Source organism: Athene noctua, chromosome 1 (assembly GCF_965140245.1).
Source record: "Athene noctua chromosome 1, bAthNoc1.hap1.1, whole genome shotgun sequence".
Lineage (NCBI taxonomy): Eukaryota > Metazoa > Chordata > Aves > Strigiformes > Strigidae > Athene > Athene noctua.
In genome coordinates, this window is record NC_134037.1 from 133,673,088 (window position 1) to 133,690,400 (window position 17,313).

General features: G+C 36.9%; 1 protein-coding gene across 1 annotated transcript in view; it reads right to left on the minus strand.

The window, feature by feature from the left end:
* The window catches only part of STXBP5L (syntaxin binding protein 5L), a 202,229-nt gene that overhangs the window by 27,355 nt on the left and 157,561 nt on the right, over window positions 1-17,313 (minus strand). The window contains exon 20 of the mRNA XM_074900267.1: window positions 16,321-16,386. Coding sequence (XP_074756368.1) covers window positions 16,321-16,386 — 66 coding nt within the window. The remainder of the gene's footprint in view (window positions 1-16,320; window positions 16,387-17,313) is intronic.

The following is a 17,313-nucleotide window of genomic DNA, read 5'->3' on the forward strand; positions in this document are numbered from 1 at the left end:
CAAAGGACAGACAGCAAAGCCTTGTAAAAACTGGCTTTTTTTGAGCTTTGTTTGATTTGTAAGTGAGAACAACATTTTAACTTTTTTTTTCTTGCTGGCTTACTGCTTTTGTCATGTGGTCACTGGCGTTTTTCTCATATCAGAAATACTGGTTGATACCGAGCACCAGTTGATACTGGAAACATTGACATTGGTACTTAAGACGTGGTGCATGGATTGCTCTGTCCTGTTGATGCAATAACACAACAGCTCTTAACTCTCTCTTCTTCTGGAGAAGGCAGAGCATAGTTGCTTGGGGAGAAAGCACTGCACAAAAAGCCTCCTTCCCCTTTCTACCCTTTTCCACCACTGTGTTTGCCATCGTCTGCTATCCTTTCCCATGAGGCCAAGGGAATTTGCATTATACTCTCTCATGCTTCTAGACTCCAGCAAGCACCAGAGTTACACTCGATTTCTGCATTCTGGCTCAGCAGAGCTTATCCCTTAAGCAGTCTGCAGGCTGTGGCAGGGCAGCAGCCTTTTTTCCCGTTTGTGGACAGTGAACTAAATAGCCAGGACTCAGTGTGTTCATTAATTTAAAAATTTAAGACTTATGCAAGCCACTGGAAGTAATCATAGTAGATTACCCCATGCTACAATACATTAGTCCATTTAATACCGATTTAACTCCACTGATTTAATAAAGCAGCTAGTAACACACTGTATCTATTATTTATTAAAATATGTAAAAGACAAGTTCATGACAAAATTCTCTGACGTTCTTCATATGCTGCTTCTACAGCGCAGGTCCTGGTTGTTTGCCTTTGTCTGGGCTCATGGCGTTACCCACACAAATTAAAAATGCTTTAGCTATCCCTGTTACCAAATGGTAGCACCATTCAGTGAAGTGTGCACCCCGAAAACTGCTTAAAACAATGGAATGAAACTGTGCTGGATGGAAGGGCAATGTGTCACACAAAATACCAGTGAGATGATGAGATTAAAAGGAACTGAAGAAGTAACATTAGTTACTGTGAACTTGATGAAACTACTGAGAGATACCTTATGAGAGTTGCAGTGTGCAAAAGACACCAGCAAGACTGCTGAAGAGCCTCAGTCTAATTTTTTTTTTTGAGGAGTATTACAGAGACAGGGAGCATATTCTATATACACATACTGATTTTAGTTTACACACACTAACGTGTATATGTTACATAACCTGCCTTGTCATACAACTGTTTTAAACTACTTGGTGACCTCCGCAAAAACGAAAAGGAACCAAGGATTCACCAGAGAAAAGCTGGACCCTTGTTAAAACCAAATGTACTGAAAATGTAAGAAAGGAGAAACATGCATTTGCAGTTGCTGCCTAGCAAGTTGTGTTACACTAGACATAACAAATAAAAAAAGCCCAAACCACCAACCATTGTTTTCAGTTCTAAAAAAGGGATAAATTCACACACAAAAACTAGCTGAAAACCAGTTCTTACTAATGATCTGAGAGAGACTGAGAACAAAGGAATCTAAATAAGCATTATAATATCATCCTAAATTGTAAGGAAGTAATCAATAAAAGAGCAGGAGGACCAGAGAGAGATGCTTTTACATGGAGCAGAAAGAACCTGAAAAAATGAGTCCCAGAGAATCTCCTCAACAAATGTTGAGGAATACAATCTCTGCTGTTAAAGGGAGGAAAAGTCCATCTGTTTCCACTGAGGGATTTTTGTATATTATCAATAAATTAGATTTTGGGTAATAATTATCGGTGTGACTAACGTTATTTCTTTACACAGTAAAAGGATACAGATTTAAATCAAGAAAAAAAAAAAAAAAAAAGAGTTCTTATAACTTTACAAATGGTCGAAAGAACAGTCCCAGGTTTACATGTAAAATAACTAAAATTTGTGCAAAAGTAGCGTGATCATTCATTAGTGAGAATACAGACTGACACCGTAAGCTTTTAACAAATTATTCTTAAAATAAAACCCATTACAAAGTCAGGATCACAACTTTCTCTTGGTGCAGTTCTGTCAATCAGGCAGGAGAGGAGGTGTGAGCCCTAGCAGAAGAGGTTAGTGGAGATGTACTGTCAGCTAAAGTGTGTAATTACCGTTGTGTCTTCATCAGTTTTGAAGAGGAAGGATGAATTGCCCTCTTGACCTACTGCTAGTACATCTAGGTCTACACTAAGAGTATAACATGCTGTCGTTGTAATATACTGCCTGTGTAATATAATGGTATTCTTATTATGGTAATGAGCTCCCATCATGTGCTTGATCCTAGATATCATAGTTCTTTTGAAAGCAGGGTGAACAGATTTATTTTTCAGAAAAATAAAATACTGTGACGTGATTGAAAATGTTAAGTGTGTTATCACTGACAGAGATTCTTTTCAAACTAGTACTTTTGCTTGCAATTATGAATAACGATACCAAAATACAAAATAAACATTATCCAAATGAAGAACACTACGAATATATTACCATATTTCATAACATCACCTCTAACATTATCATATCTGAAAACTCAAACCTGTGAATGCAAATCTAAAAATAAGTCTCACTGTTCCCTGAGAACAGTGGGAAAATTTTGGACTACTTGGATCTAACTCTGGTCTTCAGATTCTTCTGCTGCATTTCCAGTGATCATGTAACACCACGCTACTGAATTGACTGTCTCAAGAAGTACACAGCACTCAGTGGGTCTCAACAGAATAACGTAACATAAATTGTTGCTACGTTTTGTGCAACAAACAGGAAAACAGAGATAGAAAACTTGATTTAATCCTGAAACATAAGGATGAAACATGATACCTCCTGAGCTGCACAGAGGACAACACTGAAACATGCAAACAGAGTGGACGAACCACAAGACCACCTAGAATACCAACAATTAGTCCTCAGCACCCATTATTAGTAGCATTGCACCTGCATTTTCAAGATGGAAAAATCTAGGGTTAATTCTCTGATTTTGAAAATGAAAAATTCTCCAAGGAGATTGGACTGGAAACATCTTTTCAACCTGAACATGACAAAAATAAAGCATGACACATACGAGCTGGAGACTTTCTAAACAAAACTCCACCTTTCCCTCCAAAATGAATGAACAAAATATAATTACAACAAAAGTGTTCATAGTCTATTCTAACCAGATTCTTCCAGAGATTCTTCCCCTGATTTTTCAAAAAATTGCTGTTTTTACCTAGAGGTAAGAATGGATGAAATAACTGAGCTAACACCACTCCATAGATGCTAACCTATAAATAATTTGCTTGCAAACACTCAACAGAAAAAGGCACAGACATGGTCAAATAAGGTATTCCAAATATAATTAAGTTTACACATAACTTTTATGCAGCAATCAATTCCAAAAAAAAAAAAAAAAAAAAAAAAAAAAAATCTAAGTTTTTCCCAACTTGATAACATTTTGCATCGTAGATTTTCAACAGATTTCATACCAGGTTATTGTAATAAACTAGTAACAAATGTTAATTCTTATTTTAATGTTGAAAAAAATATAGTTGATAACTTCTGATTTAAAGTTCTTATTTATCATTCTTTCGTTATCACTTTGTTGTCAAAATAATGATACATGTAAAATTATTACTTTCTAAATATTCTTCTGCTCAGGCTGTCTCATGCCCGAGTCTCTGCCTAGAGCTGACAGTCTGTGAGTTCTTAATCCCCATCCAAGTTATTTACTATAGAGGACCTCTGGGTACAGGCAGGTCTGATAAATCTCTGTGTAGCCCCAGATTTTGACTGCTGAAGAGTATTACAACCTGTGAAGTGTACAGAGCCCAGAGAATGGAAGAACACCACATATGTGCGTGCATTGCTTGAAAGCAATGGAAAATGACTTACCTTTGAGAATCCTCAGCAAGGAACTCTTCTTTAAGTAAAAATAGAGAACTTAGGAACAGTGAAAACCTATTACATTGTGAGCCTAACAGTCGCCTATGATTTTGTTATTATCAGCTCTTAAATGTTTGATGAACTTTACTGCTTGCTTTGTTGTTTCAGCTAACAAATTCTACTGCCTGTCCTTCAGGACTACAATTAAGTGTATCAGTTACAAATATTTTAGGGTATCATTTGGATAATTTTAAGAACTTACCTTTTCTTTAAACTACTTGTTTATTAAATCTCCCATACAGCTCAGGTTTTTTTTTTTTTTTTTTTTTTTTTTTTGTTGAAGCATTAGAAGTCAGAACACAGTCCTTTTCTGCATTCAAAATATAACCACTGCACATGCCTATTCTGCTGTAATAGATGACAGAGTTAACCTGCTGGTCAGCTCTTGTTGCCCTTTTTTTTTTTAACATTTTGGTTATTTGGACTGTCAGAGGGCTAATATATCTGTTAATATAGATTCTCTCTTAAAAGTATTTGGCCATAAACTTCTCTACTTAATTAAGGAAGAAACTGGTGCAGTCATACACCTGACCTTGAACAGATGAGAAACTTTCGTCTAGTAGGTCCTAGCTACAGAATATAAAAATCAAAACCCGAAAAGGTGAAATTGCAGAGAGGCCAAACGCTTAAAACCATTTATGTAAAAGTGAAAGCATTTAATCCAACCCATAATGTTTTCCATATTAATAGTGATAAACTTGCAGCAAAAAGGGCAAACCACATTTTCCACCGAATCAGTGAGAGCATAGCCAGTAGCTTGGAGGATGTAATCCTTCCTGTATTTGGCACTTGTCAGGCTGCATCTCAAGCCCTGTGCCCAGTTTTGGGCTTCCCATTACAAGGAAGATACTGACATACAGCCATGAGTTCAGCAGAGGTCCACCACGCTGGTAAGGAGAGGCTGAGAACTGGGGTTTTTTTCAGCCTTAAGAAGAAAAGATGAGGAGACACCTTGTTGCTGTCTGTAACTACCTGATTCAAGTATATGGAGAAGATAGAGCCAGACACTTCTCCGAGTTGCACAGTGATCGGATGAGTGTCTCAGAACACGTGAAAATTCTGGTCAAACATTAGGAAACCCTTTTTTTCCTGTGTGGATGATCAAATACTGGAGGAGGTCACTCAGAGAGGTTGTAGAAGCCCTGTCCTTGGAGGTATTTGAGACTCAACTGGACACTGCCCTGACCTACTCAGTCTAACTAAGCCTGATTTGAGCAGTTTTTGGGCCTCTGCATTTCTCAAATCCTTGAAAAAACTAAGCTTATTTGGTACTTTATCTAGTTCTTCACTGCTGTGTAAAATGGGAGACATTAACTCTGACCTGGTAAAGATTTCATTCACTGCTTACAAATATCTGAAGAAAGCCTAGAAAATTATATGAATCTTTTGAAGTTTACAATTTACTAAGAAAAAACAAAATAGATCTATCTCTATTTGCATTTTCTTTTGTTCCTGGATTAATATAGTCTAGATGATAGCATAAATTCTTACAGTGAAATCATCTGTTCATAGGAATGAAATAAAAAAATCAGCAGTTACCAAACATATCTGTCTTTAGTTAGGACTTCTGTCTAGCTCCCTGTGATCGCCTGGAAACTTTGAAAGCTTTTAATGAAAAGAGCAGAAATACTTCCTAAAAGAAGCTGATGCTTGAAGTGGCTGATGAAGAAAGTTAGAAAACTCTCATATAAAAGCAGTTGTGCCAGATCTTCCATTTGGTTAAAATAGATTAGGGTTGTCCCCATAATTCATTTCACTGCAGCAGTAGCGTATGTAGTGTACAGATGTAGACGATCTTTTCAGAAATCTTTGGGTAACAGTATTAGGTTCAAAAATAAAGACACTATCATTCAGAGCTGCCTCTGAAGGGTAATAGGGAAAAGGTACAGTATATATGCAACAGTAATGTCACATCTTCCTTCTGGCCAACTTAAATAAACAAAGGGTTACTATGACCTGCAGCAGCTAAAACAAATTTCAATGTATCTCCACATGTGGCACATTCTCACATTTCTGTGTGGAGATTTAGCATCCACTGGTGACAAGTTCTTCAGCAAGGATAGATAAAAACCACTACATCAAAATAAAAAGATGCTGAGGTCAACTTTATCGGGGTCAAAATGAAGTTCTAAAGTCATGAAAATCCTGATAAGGTTTAACTAGAACACCCTGAGTCATCAGATCACACATTATTCCCTTAAATTCTAGCAAACTACTCCCCAAGCAATTCTCAGTACTGGCAGCACCTCCACCTGAAATAGATTTAACTTCTACTTAACCTCTACTATTACAGTTCAAAGCAAAGTGAAAGCAAGGACGTTACATGAGCCAGATCCTAAGAAGGGAGCAGAACTGTAAGTTGCCAAGTGCTAACGTATTTCCCAATTAGCTGCAGTCAGTGCTGAGGGCAGGTGATGTATCAGCACTCTGTAAAAAAGCTATGAGCCAGAGCCAATGGGATGGATGTACAATGTCTTATAATTTGAAAGGGGTGACCTGAGTATCTTTACAAGAAGTGTGGGCCAGAGAGTATCGTTAGACCCTGAATATTCAGACTATGGTTACAATCTCAGGCAACAGCCAAACAAGGGATAAATAGTCTCTAAGAGCTCTGCCAGTCTAGCCAGGACATTTTGGAACAGAAGTAAATGAAATGCAGATGCTATTCATCACCTTTTCCAGGAACTCTCATTTAAATTTATCTCCTTACACTGAGAAAGAGAGGCTCTTTCTAGCCTGTTGTAAACTAAGCAATTTATAATTCAGCATAGTTTTAATGGCTAGAATAATTAACAGGAATCTTCTGCCCTTCTAAGACAGTCATGAAGGAGAACTGAAACAAAAGTGGTTTGGTTTTGTTTCTCTCTTTTTTTTTTATTTTTAAAAAAACCTTCCTCCACAGTTGATTAGCCAAGAGTATCTGCTAGTTTATACACTGAATGCAGCTTCCACATGCTTTATCCTTAGCAGTCCACCAGGTTTCTTGATAAGAGTACAGAATACCCATAGCTGTGGCAGTAACAACAAACAGAATGCTTTAGTGACAATTTGATAATACCTTTTGGTGTGTATGAAGCTTTTGAAATTAACAGAGTTTCACTAGTTTCTGCAGGGTGTTGAATTAGACCTCCTTAGACTTATTTTTAGTTTATACTTAACTTGTTCTACATTATTAAAAATTAATGAGTACAAGTAAATAGAGAAATTGTAGACACGACTGTTCTGAAATTGAAATCACAGACAGGATTATAAATTCCATTAATCTTCAAACCTCCCTACATGTGTCATACATTTCAGATGGATCATTGTGCCTCCTACACTCCTAGGTTGAATTTATTAACTCTTGCAGATTTCCTTTTCTACGGCAGTTGTCCTGCTCCCCAGTCCTTGGGGTTTTGTGGGGTATTTTTTGTTGTTTTTTTTTGTTTGTTTTTTGTTTTTTAAAACATAAATCTGCCTTCAATTTGTCAACATTTTCTAGACAATGCTTATAATATTGTCCAGCTCCCAGCATGATTCCAGAAAAGCTGACAGTAAGCAGTTTTTTCTCTGATTTGCAACTTTTTTTATATTGCACAATAAATCTCTCACCACTTCTAGTTACATCGATTTGTTTCTTGCTTTTCTAAAAACCTGTAAATCCAGTCTTTTACCCATCAAATTTACCCTTTTCTTGTGTTATGATTCAGGTTCTAAATCTATTTCATGCTACGTGTTATATAGTTTTAGTAATACTAACAAAAAGAAGTCTGACCTGTAGCATATGTTTTAGCCTGAGGGTCTACCCTACAGCTATTCTGATACCCTAAGTATTTACCTTCCCTCTTTATAGCTGCCCATTCATTTAGCCATAAATATTAATTTTACAGGTGCCTACATCACTCCTTTTACCGTTTTGGAGTATTTTGAGTATTGTAATTTTCCACTCCAAGTTTTTTTTGGTGTATTCCTACATTTCTCAAACACCACTGTTAATGATGAGGTAAGTTATTTCAACTAAATAACTCCGTACACTGAAATCTGCACAATGTGGCTTGATTTTCTCAATGATTTTTCAACATTTATTTAGTCAATCTTTATCAGGAGCTATTAGCAGTTTTTGAGTAATTTATAATGTGGAAGACATATTTATTCCCCTGACTTGTGCCTTGGGGAACAGTGCTACAGTGGTTAATACATGTACATGATTCTTAGAGACAGAAATTAAGTTCAGCTGCATTATGCAAGGATGTGATCCAACTTTAATTTCTATCTCTAAAAAGACACTCAAAGTAATGAGGCATAGCTACACGGCTTTTTCAGTCATCTTACACGAGAAACTTCCCATGAGAGCAAAACTAGAAAGGAGTCCTTGAGACTGAGAATACTTAAAGACAATTATAAAAGTCTTCACATTCCAACCCAAATGCCTAGAGCCATCCCCTTTATGTGGATATGTAGGAGGGCATGATCTACCCCAAATTTTTTTAGGTTATGCAGAATGTTGAATTTTCATTTAGGTGTTTTGAGGTGAAATTTCTGCTCTCACCCTGCATTTCCACTGAAATATTAAAGAAGAATTCAGAAAAAGGTCACAGCAAACTGTTGGCTGAGGTAAAACTCACGGAGAGAACTGAAACACAAATAACTGATTTTTGACCTGACTTCTCAGAAGTTCAAAGACACTATAGAATATAGATGTTCAATCATCTTATCACTGCTGTGGCATGGAATTTGTACATCAAATAAAGAAGATAGACTAGCACATGCACTGGGTGTTACAAGCAGAGATAAACATCACTGACAACCAGTTACAATGGCTCAGGTGTGTAAAAAGTTCTGGATATAAAATATTACACACACAGTGTGTTAATGACTGGCAAAATATGTCTACATGAAATGAATATTAAACAAGCAAAATACTGAGAGCTGCCAACAGAACTGTATGGGTTAATAGGTGGTTTTTAGAAAGCCTTTTCAGACAAAGCCTCCAAGGTTATTGTGTTATCTCATGAATCAGTTGGTAAAATGTTTTGCCAGTGAACGTAAGGAAGTTTAAAGCTGTTGGCTTTCGCCTACCGTACCAAGATCAGTCTTAAGATCTGTTGGCAGACTTAACTTTCTTGATCCTTTAACTGAAACAACAGAAAAAGGAGAAAGGCAGTTGTTAATAAGTAAGAAAGAAAAAGGAGCGAGGGAAAACAACATGCCATCTTCTGGTTAATACCATGTTGCAAATTTGTAGCACTTTTTTTTTTTTTTTTTAAATCAGCATACAAAGGCAGAATTATGGTTTAAATATTTTCATGTACACCATTCAGCAAAATAAACATAACTGAACAAAGAAGCACTGGAAAAAAACATTACTCCAGCTCTTAGGAAGTGAATGGTGCTTTACACAGCTTTGGCTGTGTGCTGAAACATCTTACCTTGTGATGACAAGAATGATAAAAAAACCCCAGATGAGATTAAGGCAAATATTGCAAATGCTGGTTATGCAGCATATCACAAATATTTAAACACCTGGAAACCAATTTAGTAAGAGTGTGTAATGAAATTATGAGTTCTGATGACATCATACCTCAAGATACCATTTGAAAAAACAGAGGGCATATTGTACAGGTAATGGAGACAGAACATACTCTTGTATTATTACAGAAAGGAAGACAGATTGCACAGAAACGAAATACAGCAGCTCCAGGACAAAATGTAGTGTTATCTAGACATGGAAATATTGCACTCAATTTACTGAAGATTTAATTATCTGCTGTGCTCCAATCACGCAACAAAACTATGATTTTGCTTCTGTTCAAAAATGTTTTCATTTCCTTACACATGAGCACATTTTAAAGCAACAAACAACAGAGAACTGAAATGAAGCATGTCTTGTAGCAGTCAAAACGGCATTAAATTTATTAAAAGATTGCCTTAGGAAATCTTTTATTAATTATTCAGAAGACAATTTCCAATATGGTTCTTTCATTTCGCATTCATTCAGTATTTTTTTCACATTGTTTTCTGGCTTTTACCCCTTACCCATACTGTCTGTTACTAGAAGTGAACAATGAAGTATTTATCAGCTAACTATTATATTTCTGAAGAAAGTCTCACATGGTAAGTATCACAGTGAGAGGAACACTGGAGTGGGACATATGAATATAAGGAAAAAGTCCTTTGTAATTTCTATTTAATAAGATTTTAGGTCAGAAGGATGCCCAGAACAGCCACTTACCATTTCAAATCACAGAGCCCCTAAAAAGAAATTCTGTTGCATTCTTTTGCAGTATCATAAACTACAAAGCCTACAATGTGGCATAAGAAAATATCAGCTGGCATCTAGGTGAGATTTTTTTTCTTTCTTTCTTCAGAGAACAGTAGGGGAACCCTTCAGGCTCTTGAGCAACATTTTGGTACCGGTAGAACCATCATAATACGCCCATTTCTAGCTGTCATTTTAACTGGATGCTTTAGAAGAGCTGAAATCTCTTCAGATCAACCCAACATCAAAATACACATCACTAACACTATTACATGAAAATTCTTTAATTTGGATACTAAGTGTTAGGCTCCTGCATCCATTTTAGGCAGTCACACAAAGGGAAGCTTGATTTTCAATACAGCCTTTTAAAAATATGCTATTTATCTGGGCAGCTGTCATACACTCTTTCAGACTGTGAATGGAGGATACTGCTCCATAAAATCAGTGCTTTGCTATAGAGAAAGAAGCATCACTTAAGATATAATCTCCTTTAAAGGAAAGGACAACATCTGTCCCCACCAGATCTGATAAAGGATTACCAATTCCTAAGGAAGACTGTAGGACACTACTAACAGATTAGGATCTAGATTATGATATTTCAGAGCTGTAAAACCTAGCTGCATTTAACACCAAGGAGCTTCATTAGTGCTTTCATTATGGGGGCTTTGAGCATTGCAAATTGGTTGTTTAACCTCTTCTATTTCTATGTTACATGTGTTTCTGTATAACAGGAATTACATGTCTTGTGTCATATGCCACAGCTGTTCCCAAATTGTGGTGTAGATATGTATGAACTGCAAGACTACAGAAATAGCTCCCAACTATTTGCGTGCAGACTCACACAGCATATGCAAAGTACGCACTTTCCGATTCCTCTGAAGGACTCTAAACAGGCTTGATTTGGGAGCTGCCACAGCTGTGCACAGACAAAACAGGCATGCCATACTGAGGGCTGCAATCCAAATCAGGATGCTGAGGATCAGAATGAGAGGAGTATCCAGTGGGTTAGCTGGTTTCTGAGTAGAGGACATGGTGAGTAGGAGGCTGAAGGACAAAGGAAACATACAGCATGGGGAAATGAAGGAAGTGCAGTTGAGGAAGCCAGGAGTTACTCCTACTGCCATCTCCACCACCAAATTTGGAAATTTGTGACGTGATTTTGGGCATGATTTGCTAGGATACAGGATGGACCACTGTGAATAGACCACATTTTTGAGGGTAAAAATAGAAAGAGGAACTGGTTGCTTTTATGCTGTACTGTGATTAAAGCTGTGCATGTTACATTTTTTTGGCTAAAACGAACTTTTTATTAAACTCTTCAGAATGTACATGTTATGTAATCTACTTTTACTATCTAAATCGTGTATATTTTACTATCTCCACATTTATTATAAAGAAGGATCACGCATATAAACCTATCTTGCTGAGAAAGAGCTTTTGAAAATCAGTTCAATTTAAGACTGAAGTAGAATATAAAGGTTCAAGAGGCTAGCAGGATGTTGCCAGTATTTGTTTGTATTCAGTGCTGGAGGCAGTCAGAATAAGTTGTGATGCCACAGTGTAAGGCAAGACCGCCCTTGCCCAAAAGAGCTTAATGTGTAAACAGTCACATTATCCAACTGTGGGATGAGAAGGAGGCACAGGCAGAGTTAAGAGGTAAGGTCTGGTAGCTGAGCTAAGCTGAGCACCCAGGTCTCCTGACCTGACATCATCCTGTCTCATAGCCATATGGTTCCTTTCAACGAAAACACCAAGGCACAACCCACAAACAAATGTGTGCTCGCAGCTATGACATTCAGTGGAGTGTTTCCCTCAGCTATTACAGCAGGACCGTAGTCAGAGAATTTAATATTATTCAGAATGAACGTGACTTCATACAGCTTTTTTTTTTTTCTTTTCCCAATTAGGGAGCTTCTGCTTGTATAACTTTGGAATATCAGTCCCAGTTCCCCACCACTAAAATATGGATTTAAGAGCCTAATATTTAGCTCTCCAATTGGACGGGGTAGACAAGAAGATCTCCAGGATCTCCTGGAGGTTTGGCTACCAGGGCTCAGAGCTAGTGTAGGGACAACCCTTTTCCTTTGGTGACCTCAAGCAGAGCACCCCAGGCAGCATATCCCAGTGGGAGCTACTTTCAAGCTGAACCTAACCCTCACTCTGCCCTGAGCTACAGCTCCTGCACCACTGCTGCCACTCCTGTGCCTGGCCAGGGCCCTGCTGATCTCGACCTGGGCTCATGGACTGACATACTCCCCTGTCCCTGCACCTGTCTGGCAATCACCAGGCTGTGCTTGGCCCTGGTCACCTCCCCCAGAGCTGCCCTGCTCCCTTGCTTAGCTCCTGTCTCCCCAGTCCATGCACCATGGGGGCTACATCTACTGCTCCCCCTGAGCCAAACACCGTGGCCCAAACCCCAGTCCCCATTTCCTCCCCTCTGCCAGCTCATACTGCTCCCTGATCCTTGCTAATCCCTACATACACATCCGTTCTCAAACATGAATTCACCTCATCAGAAACCCCCCCACATACTGGGAAAGGTGATAAAATGTACCTTGTATTCACAGTGCAGGAGCTAACCTCTCTTTAATGATTACCGTTCTGACTAGTAAACATCCTTTTTAATTTAATATAAATAAGTAGAAATGGTTATGCTGGCAGTGTCATCAATAATCAGGTTTCAAAATAAATTACATTTTATGTTTTCCACGCACACAAAATGTTTTGAAACATTTAATTTCTTGCTTTGTTTTCCATGAGAACATAATTTTCAAACTGAGTCAGATCTCCTCGGCTACTTTGCAGATACCCACAAGTTAAAAAAGAGTAACTTTTAGAAACTTAATAATATTCTTCTTGAAACAGAGCTATTTAAAAACATTTCATGTACCAAGTGGGAGCTCGGCATGGCATGGACCTAATCCCAGCAGATTTAACCAGTAGAATGAATCAGGATAGCAGCACTTGGAAAGCACAGTATGTATAAAAAACTCATAATCTTGCCATTAGGGACCTGTTCCAAAGCTTATGGGAATCAACTGTGGAAATTTTTACATGGCCTTCTCTAAGCTATATAGTCTTAAAAGCATTTTGGATGTGAACCCCCAATATGAAGGTGACTTCTTAAGAAAAAACAAGAATGCACTTTCATTTTAGAACACACATTTGATGTCACTCTCCTATATACAAACAGATGAAATTCTTTCCTTCTGGGCTTTGAAAGAAGTCTTAACTGTCCATTGCATCTTACACAACAAAGTTAAATGACCTCTCAGAGATGCATTTTCTGGTGCTCACAATGTGTTGTCAAGTACAAGCTTTAATATCAAGCTGCATATGAATGGACAAAGCAGTAAGGGACATATATATTATGCAGTTATGTATATGTATTGTATTCCTCAAAACCCCTCAATAAATTTTCCTAATGAGATTATAAAAATAAAGGTAAAGTTTACTGGAATGGGTACTGTTCCATAATGCTTTGTGTAGTAATTAAGTCCAGCATTGGAGGTAGCACCATTCACATTATGAGTGCTTACAAGGCCTCAGAGTTTTTTATTTTTATTTTTGGAGCTACTGAGCTCTCAAATGTCATTGTAGAGTGAATGTAGTACAACGCCCTAACTTTTAACTCCAAATCACAAACAACAATCTAAATGCAGTTTTAATTTCTCCACTGAAAGAACATGGCATGCATGAGTAAGAAAAAGGTAATCTGATGGTATTGAAAAATCCTGATCTCTACTGTTCTTTATATAATTTGAGGGGTTTTTTAAGCCAATCAAATACCATTATATAGCATGCCATGCTGCATCACTAATCTCACGAAACATGCTTTATATAGATGTGTTCGGGGGTTTTATTTTTAAAATTTTTTGTTCCACAACTTTTACCAATGTTATTCCATTTATATTGCTATATATGGAATACATTTTATTTACAGGGGAGACTGCCACCACTCAGATATTCACAAAAAAGCAGAATCTTTCAAATGGCTGCTTTAACATTTTGCCTTCCTGTACAGTATTGGGAATGCATCACTATAGTATTTAAATACTGATTGAATTAAAATAAGATATCAGTGGTTAAAGAAGATTATTCCTTTCCTCTACCTACCATTCCTAAAATTCAAGGTTGGTATTCACTTGCTGCTATACCCTGTTCTTTCTGTTTCCGCTAAATTTGTGAAGGATAAAGTCTTGGCCCATCTTCTGTGGAGGAACGTGGTCCTATAAACAGATCAAAGGCAAGACTGGAAGTAGAAAGATCCTGCCTGATGAATCCATAACTATGAAGATCTGTTAGTTACGTTTCTAAGAGAAAGAAATGTTAGCCAGTACAAAGGCTGATGTAGCTGTGAGGCTGTGCTGATAAGCACAAGATAGTTCTGCTGCCAAGTTATTGGAGGTTGCAATTTTGAGGTCAGTTACTCTAGATGATTAGACTTGATTTTGCCCAGTTTTAGACCAGGTATGCCAAAGCAAAATTAATTTTAATTTTAAAATTATTTTATTTTTGTTAAAAAAAATTGTATCAGTCACAGTAAAATTAACTTTGAGTTTAAAAAACAGTTAATTCTAATAATAGTTACTGCCTACAGAACTGCACCCAATTTCACATTTTTAAGATTCAAATATAGCTTGGAAAACAACATGGAAGGGCTAAAATAGGAAACATCCATAAATATGCCATGTTTTCCCTACTGAGTTATCTCCAAAATATAAAAGCAGAATAAATTTTTGAGCAAACAATCTTAATAGATATAGATCTAGCAATCCAGCTAGATATAGCTCTAACAGTAAATATAGATTTAACAGTCTAGAATAGATATTTTTGATAAATAGCTGAATGAAAAAATGAAGCTAACTGCAGAAAAAGTAAGGTGCTATAGGAGTTACTCATCATTATAAAACTAAGCATATGCACAGTGGTCTCTTAATTTTCAGTAAAAAGAGTTTGTAGTTAATTTCCGGAGAAAAGATTGAAAAGATGCATCCCAGTGAGCCACAGAATAAATAGTCTAATTATACTGAGTTATCAAATGTTTTATTTTAAAGCCCACATCATGCGTTTCTGGGACCCAGTTCAAGATCTTGTTCCTTGTGTTATACCAATATTATTATAGCCTGTTTCACTTCGATGTCTACAGAATTTGGGTTGTAAATAATACAAGGAAATACATATTTCAAACCAGATATTTTGTTTTAGTTCTTGATGTGGCAGGGAAACACTTTTATTAATTTCAGCTTTTTGTAAACTACTAATTATTGGCCTCCATTCAAGATTAATGTGTCCTGTTATAATAAAGTAAAATATGTGAAATAATAACAAGATTTGAATAGTGTATTTGTGGGAATTTCTTACCATAACTAAGGAAAAAAAGGGTATCTATCAATACTTACCAAACCACAAGGAAAAGAAGTGTGATGTGCATACCACAAGTAAAATGAATGTATCACAGCTACACCTCCTTATTTTCCATCACATTTAAAAGTCAGCTACTAGAAAAGAGCTCTAAGCAATGATCTTTAAGACATGAACTAACATTAAAGAGATCAATGCAGACTAGGTACTTGCAGAAAAAGTCTCTAGGAATTAGATGAACTCCACCTTCTGAAGGACTATGGGTAAAATGGGAAACATTTACAAATTTTTAGATGACCAGGATTTCACTGCTGGGTCAAAGTGGTTGATAAATGAATATTTTTATTTGAGGTTATGTTTCCATTGTATATTATGTAACTTAGGCACCAGTGGGTTCTGATGGTTAAAATTTACCATCTCCATATCGCCGTTTTTAAAATAATTTCTCTACATGCACATATGCATAATACATATATTAAAAAAATTATAAGGACTCTCTACTGAAAAAAAAAAAAAGTCAGAAAGCTTTTTAAGAAAACAGAGCAACAAGTCTCTAATACAAGGACATAGGAATTTACCTGCACGATGTTGTTAATTCAAATGCTTTTCTACTCTTCACCTCAAGATGCCCCATGTACATTTAATTTTTCTTTAAGTCAACAGACTTAAGATTTTATTGTGCTATGTAACAAGCACTTCTCCAGTAATTTCTTCTCTTTGGAACTGTGACTATACACTTCACTTCTCAGGGATTAATGAAACATAGTGATGCATGACATGAATGGCTTTATACAGACTGCAGGAAGAGAAGCCAATCACCTTTACCTGAAGTGGGAGACTTGCAACGCTCTAGCTCCAGGGAAACTGGACTGTCACTGAGTTCAGTCAGGCCTGAAAAAACGGAGTTAAAAAGTTAAGTTACAATCTAACAGGGCATGCTTCAACTTTCTTGGTTGATGATATTCTGCACTTTAAAGTCAATTTGGAGAACAGAACGGTGTGAAATGCGAGGGAAATACCTATTTCAGATAACTGCAGTTATCAGGCTGTCACTACAGAAATTTAGGTCTGGCTTCAAAAAAAAAAAAAAAAGAAATCACACTTCTTGTTAACTCAGATTTGTTTTCTGAGTGCCTCAGGGTAGACAAAGAGTGACTGTACCTAACGAGAAAAAACAAGTAAATATACTTCAAAATTTTTATGTCTGTGATATGAACCAAAGTCATTTGTTCCTGTCAAACTGATGTGGAAACAACTCTGTGCTTTCAACTGCTGCAAAATGCAGGGAGAAAGGGGGAGAAGATAAAAAAGGAAAAAAAAAAAAAGACAGTACTGGTTAAAGAAGAAAGTGAATATCACCACTACTATGCAATATTAGGAACTTTTATATGAATTCACACAAGATAGCTCATTTTAAGTGACTCAGAGGAATGATAATGCTGTCTGAATATAACACAATTTTTGGACAAGATACTTTTCTATATTGATTATAAATTTTTCAGGAACTCATTTGTAGCAATCTACCACAGAAGACAGCCATGAGCAATCTTAGTTTATACTGCTTAAGCTTGTTTCTGTGATCAAACGAAGATCTATCTTTGGCACAGGTTGCATGTACAAGTTAAAACATGCCTTTTGGCACGCTAGGGAGAGAAAGTCTGAGCCATCCTTTACTCAACAACACTTATTCAACTTCACTGTTGAGTGGGTGAACTGGGCATGGCCATACCTATCCAAATGTCCCCTCTGTATGTATCCCATGGTGCCCTATGGCCTGTATCAAGTGGTTCACACTTGTTATATGAAGCTCTGTCACTT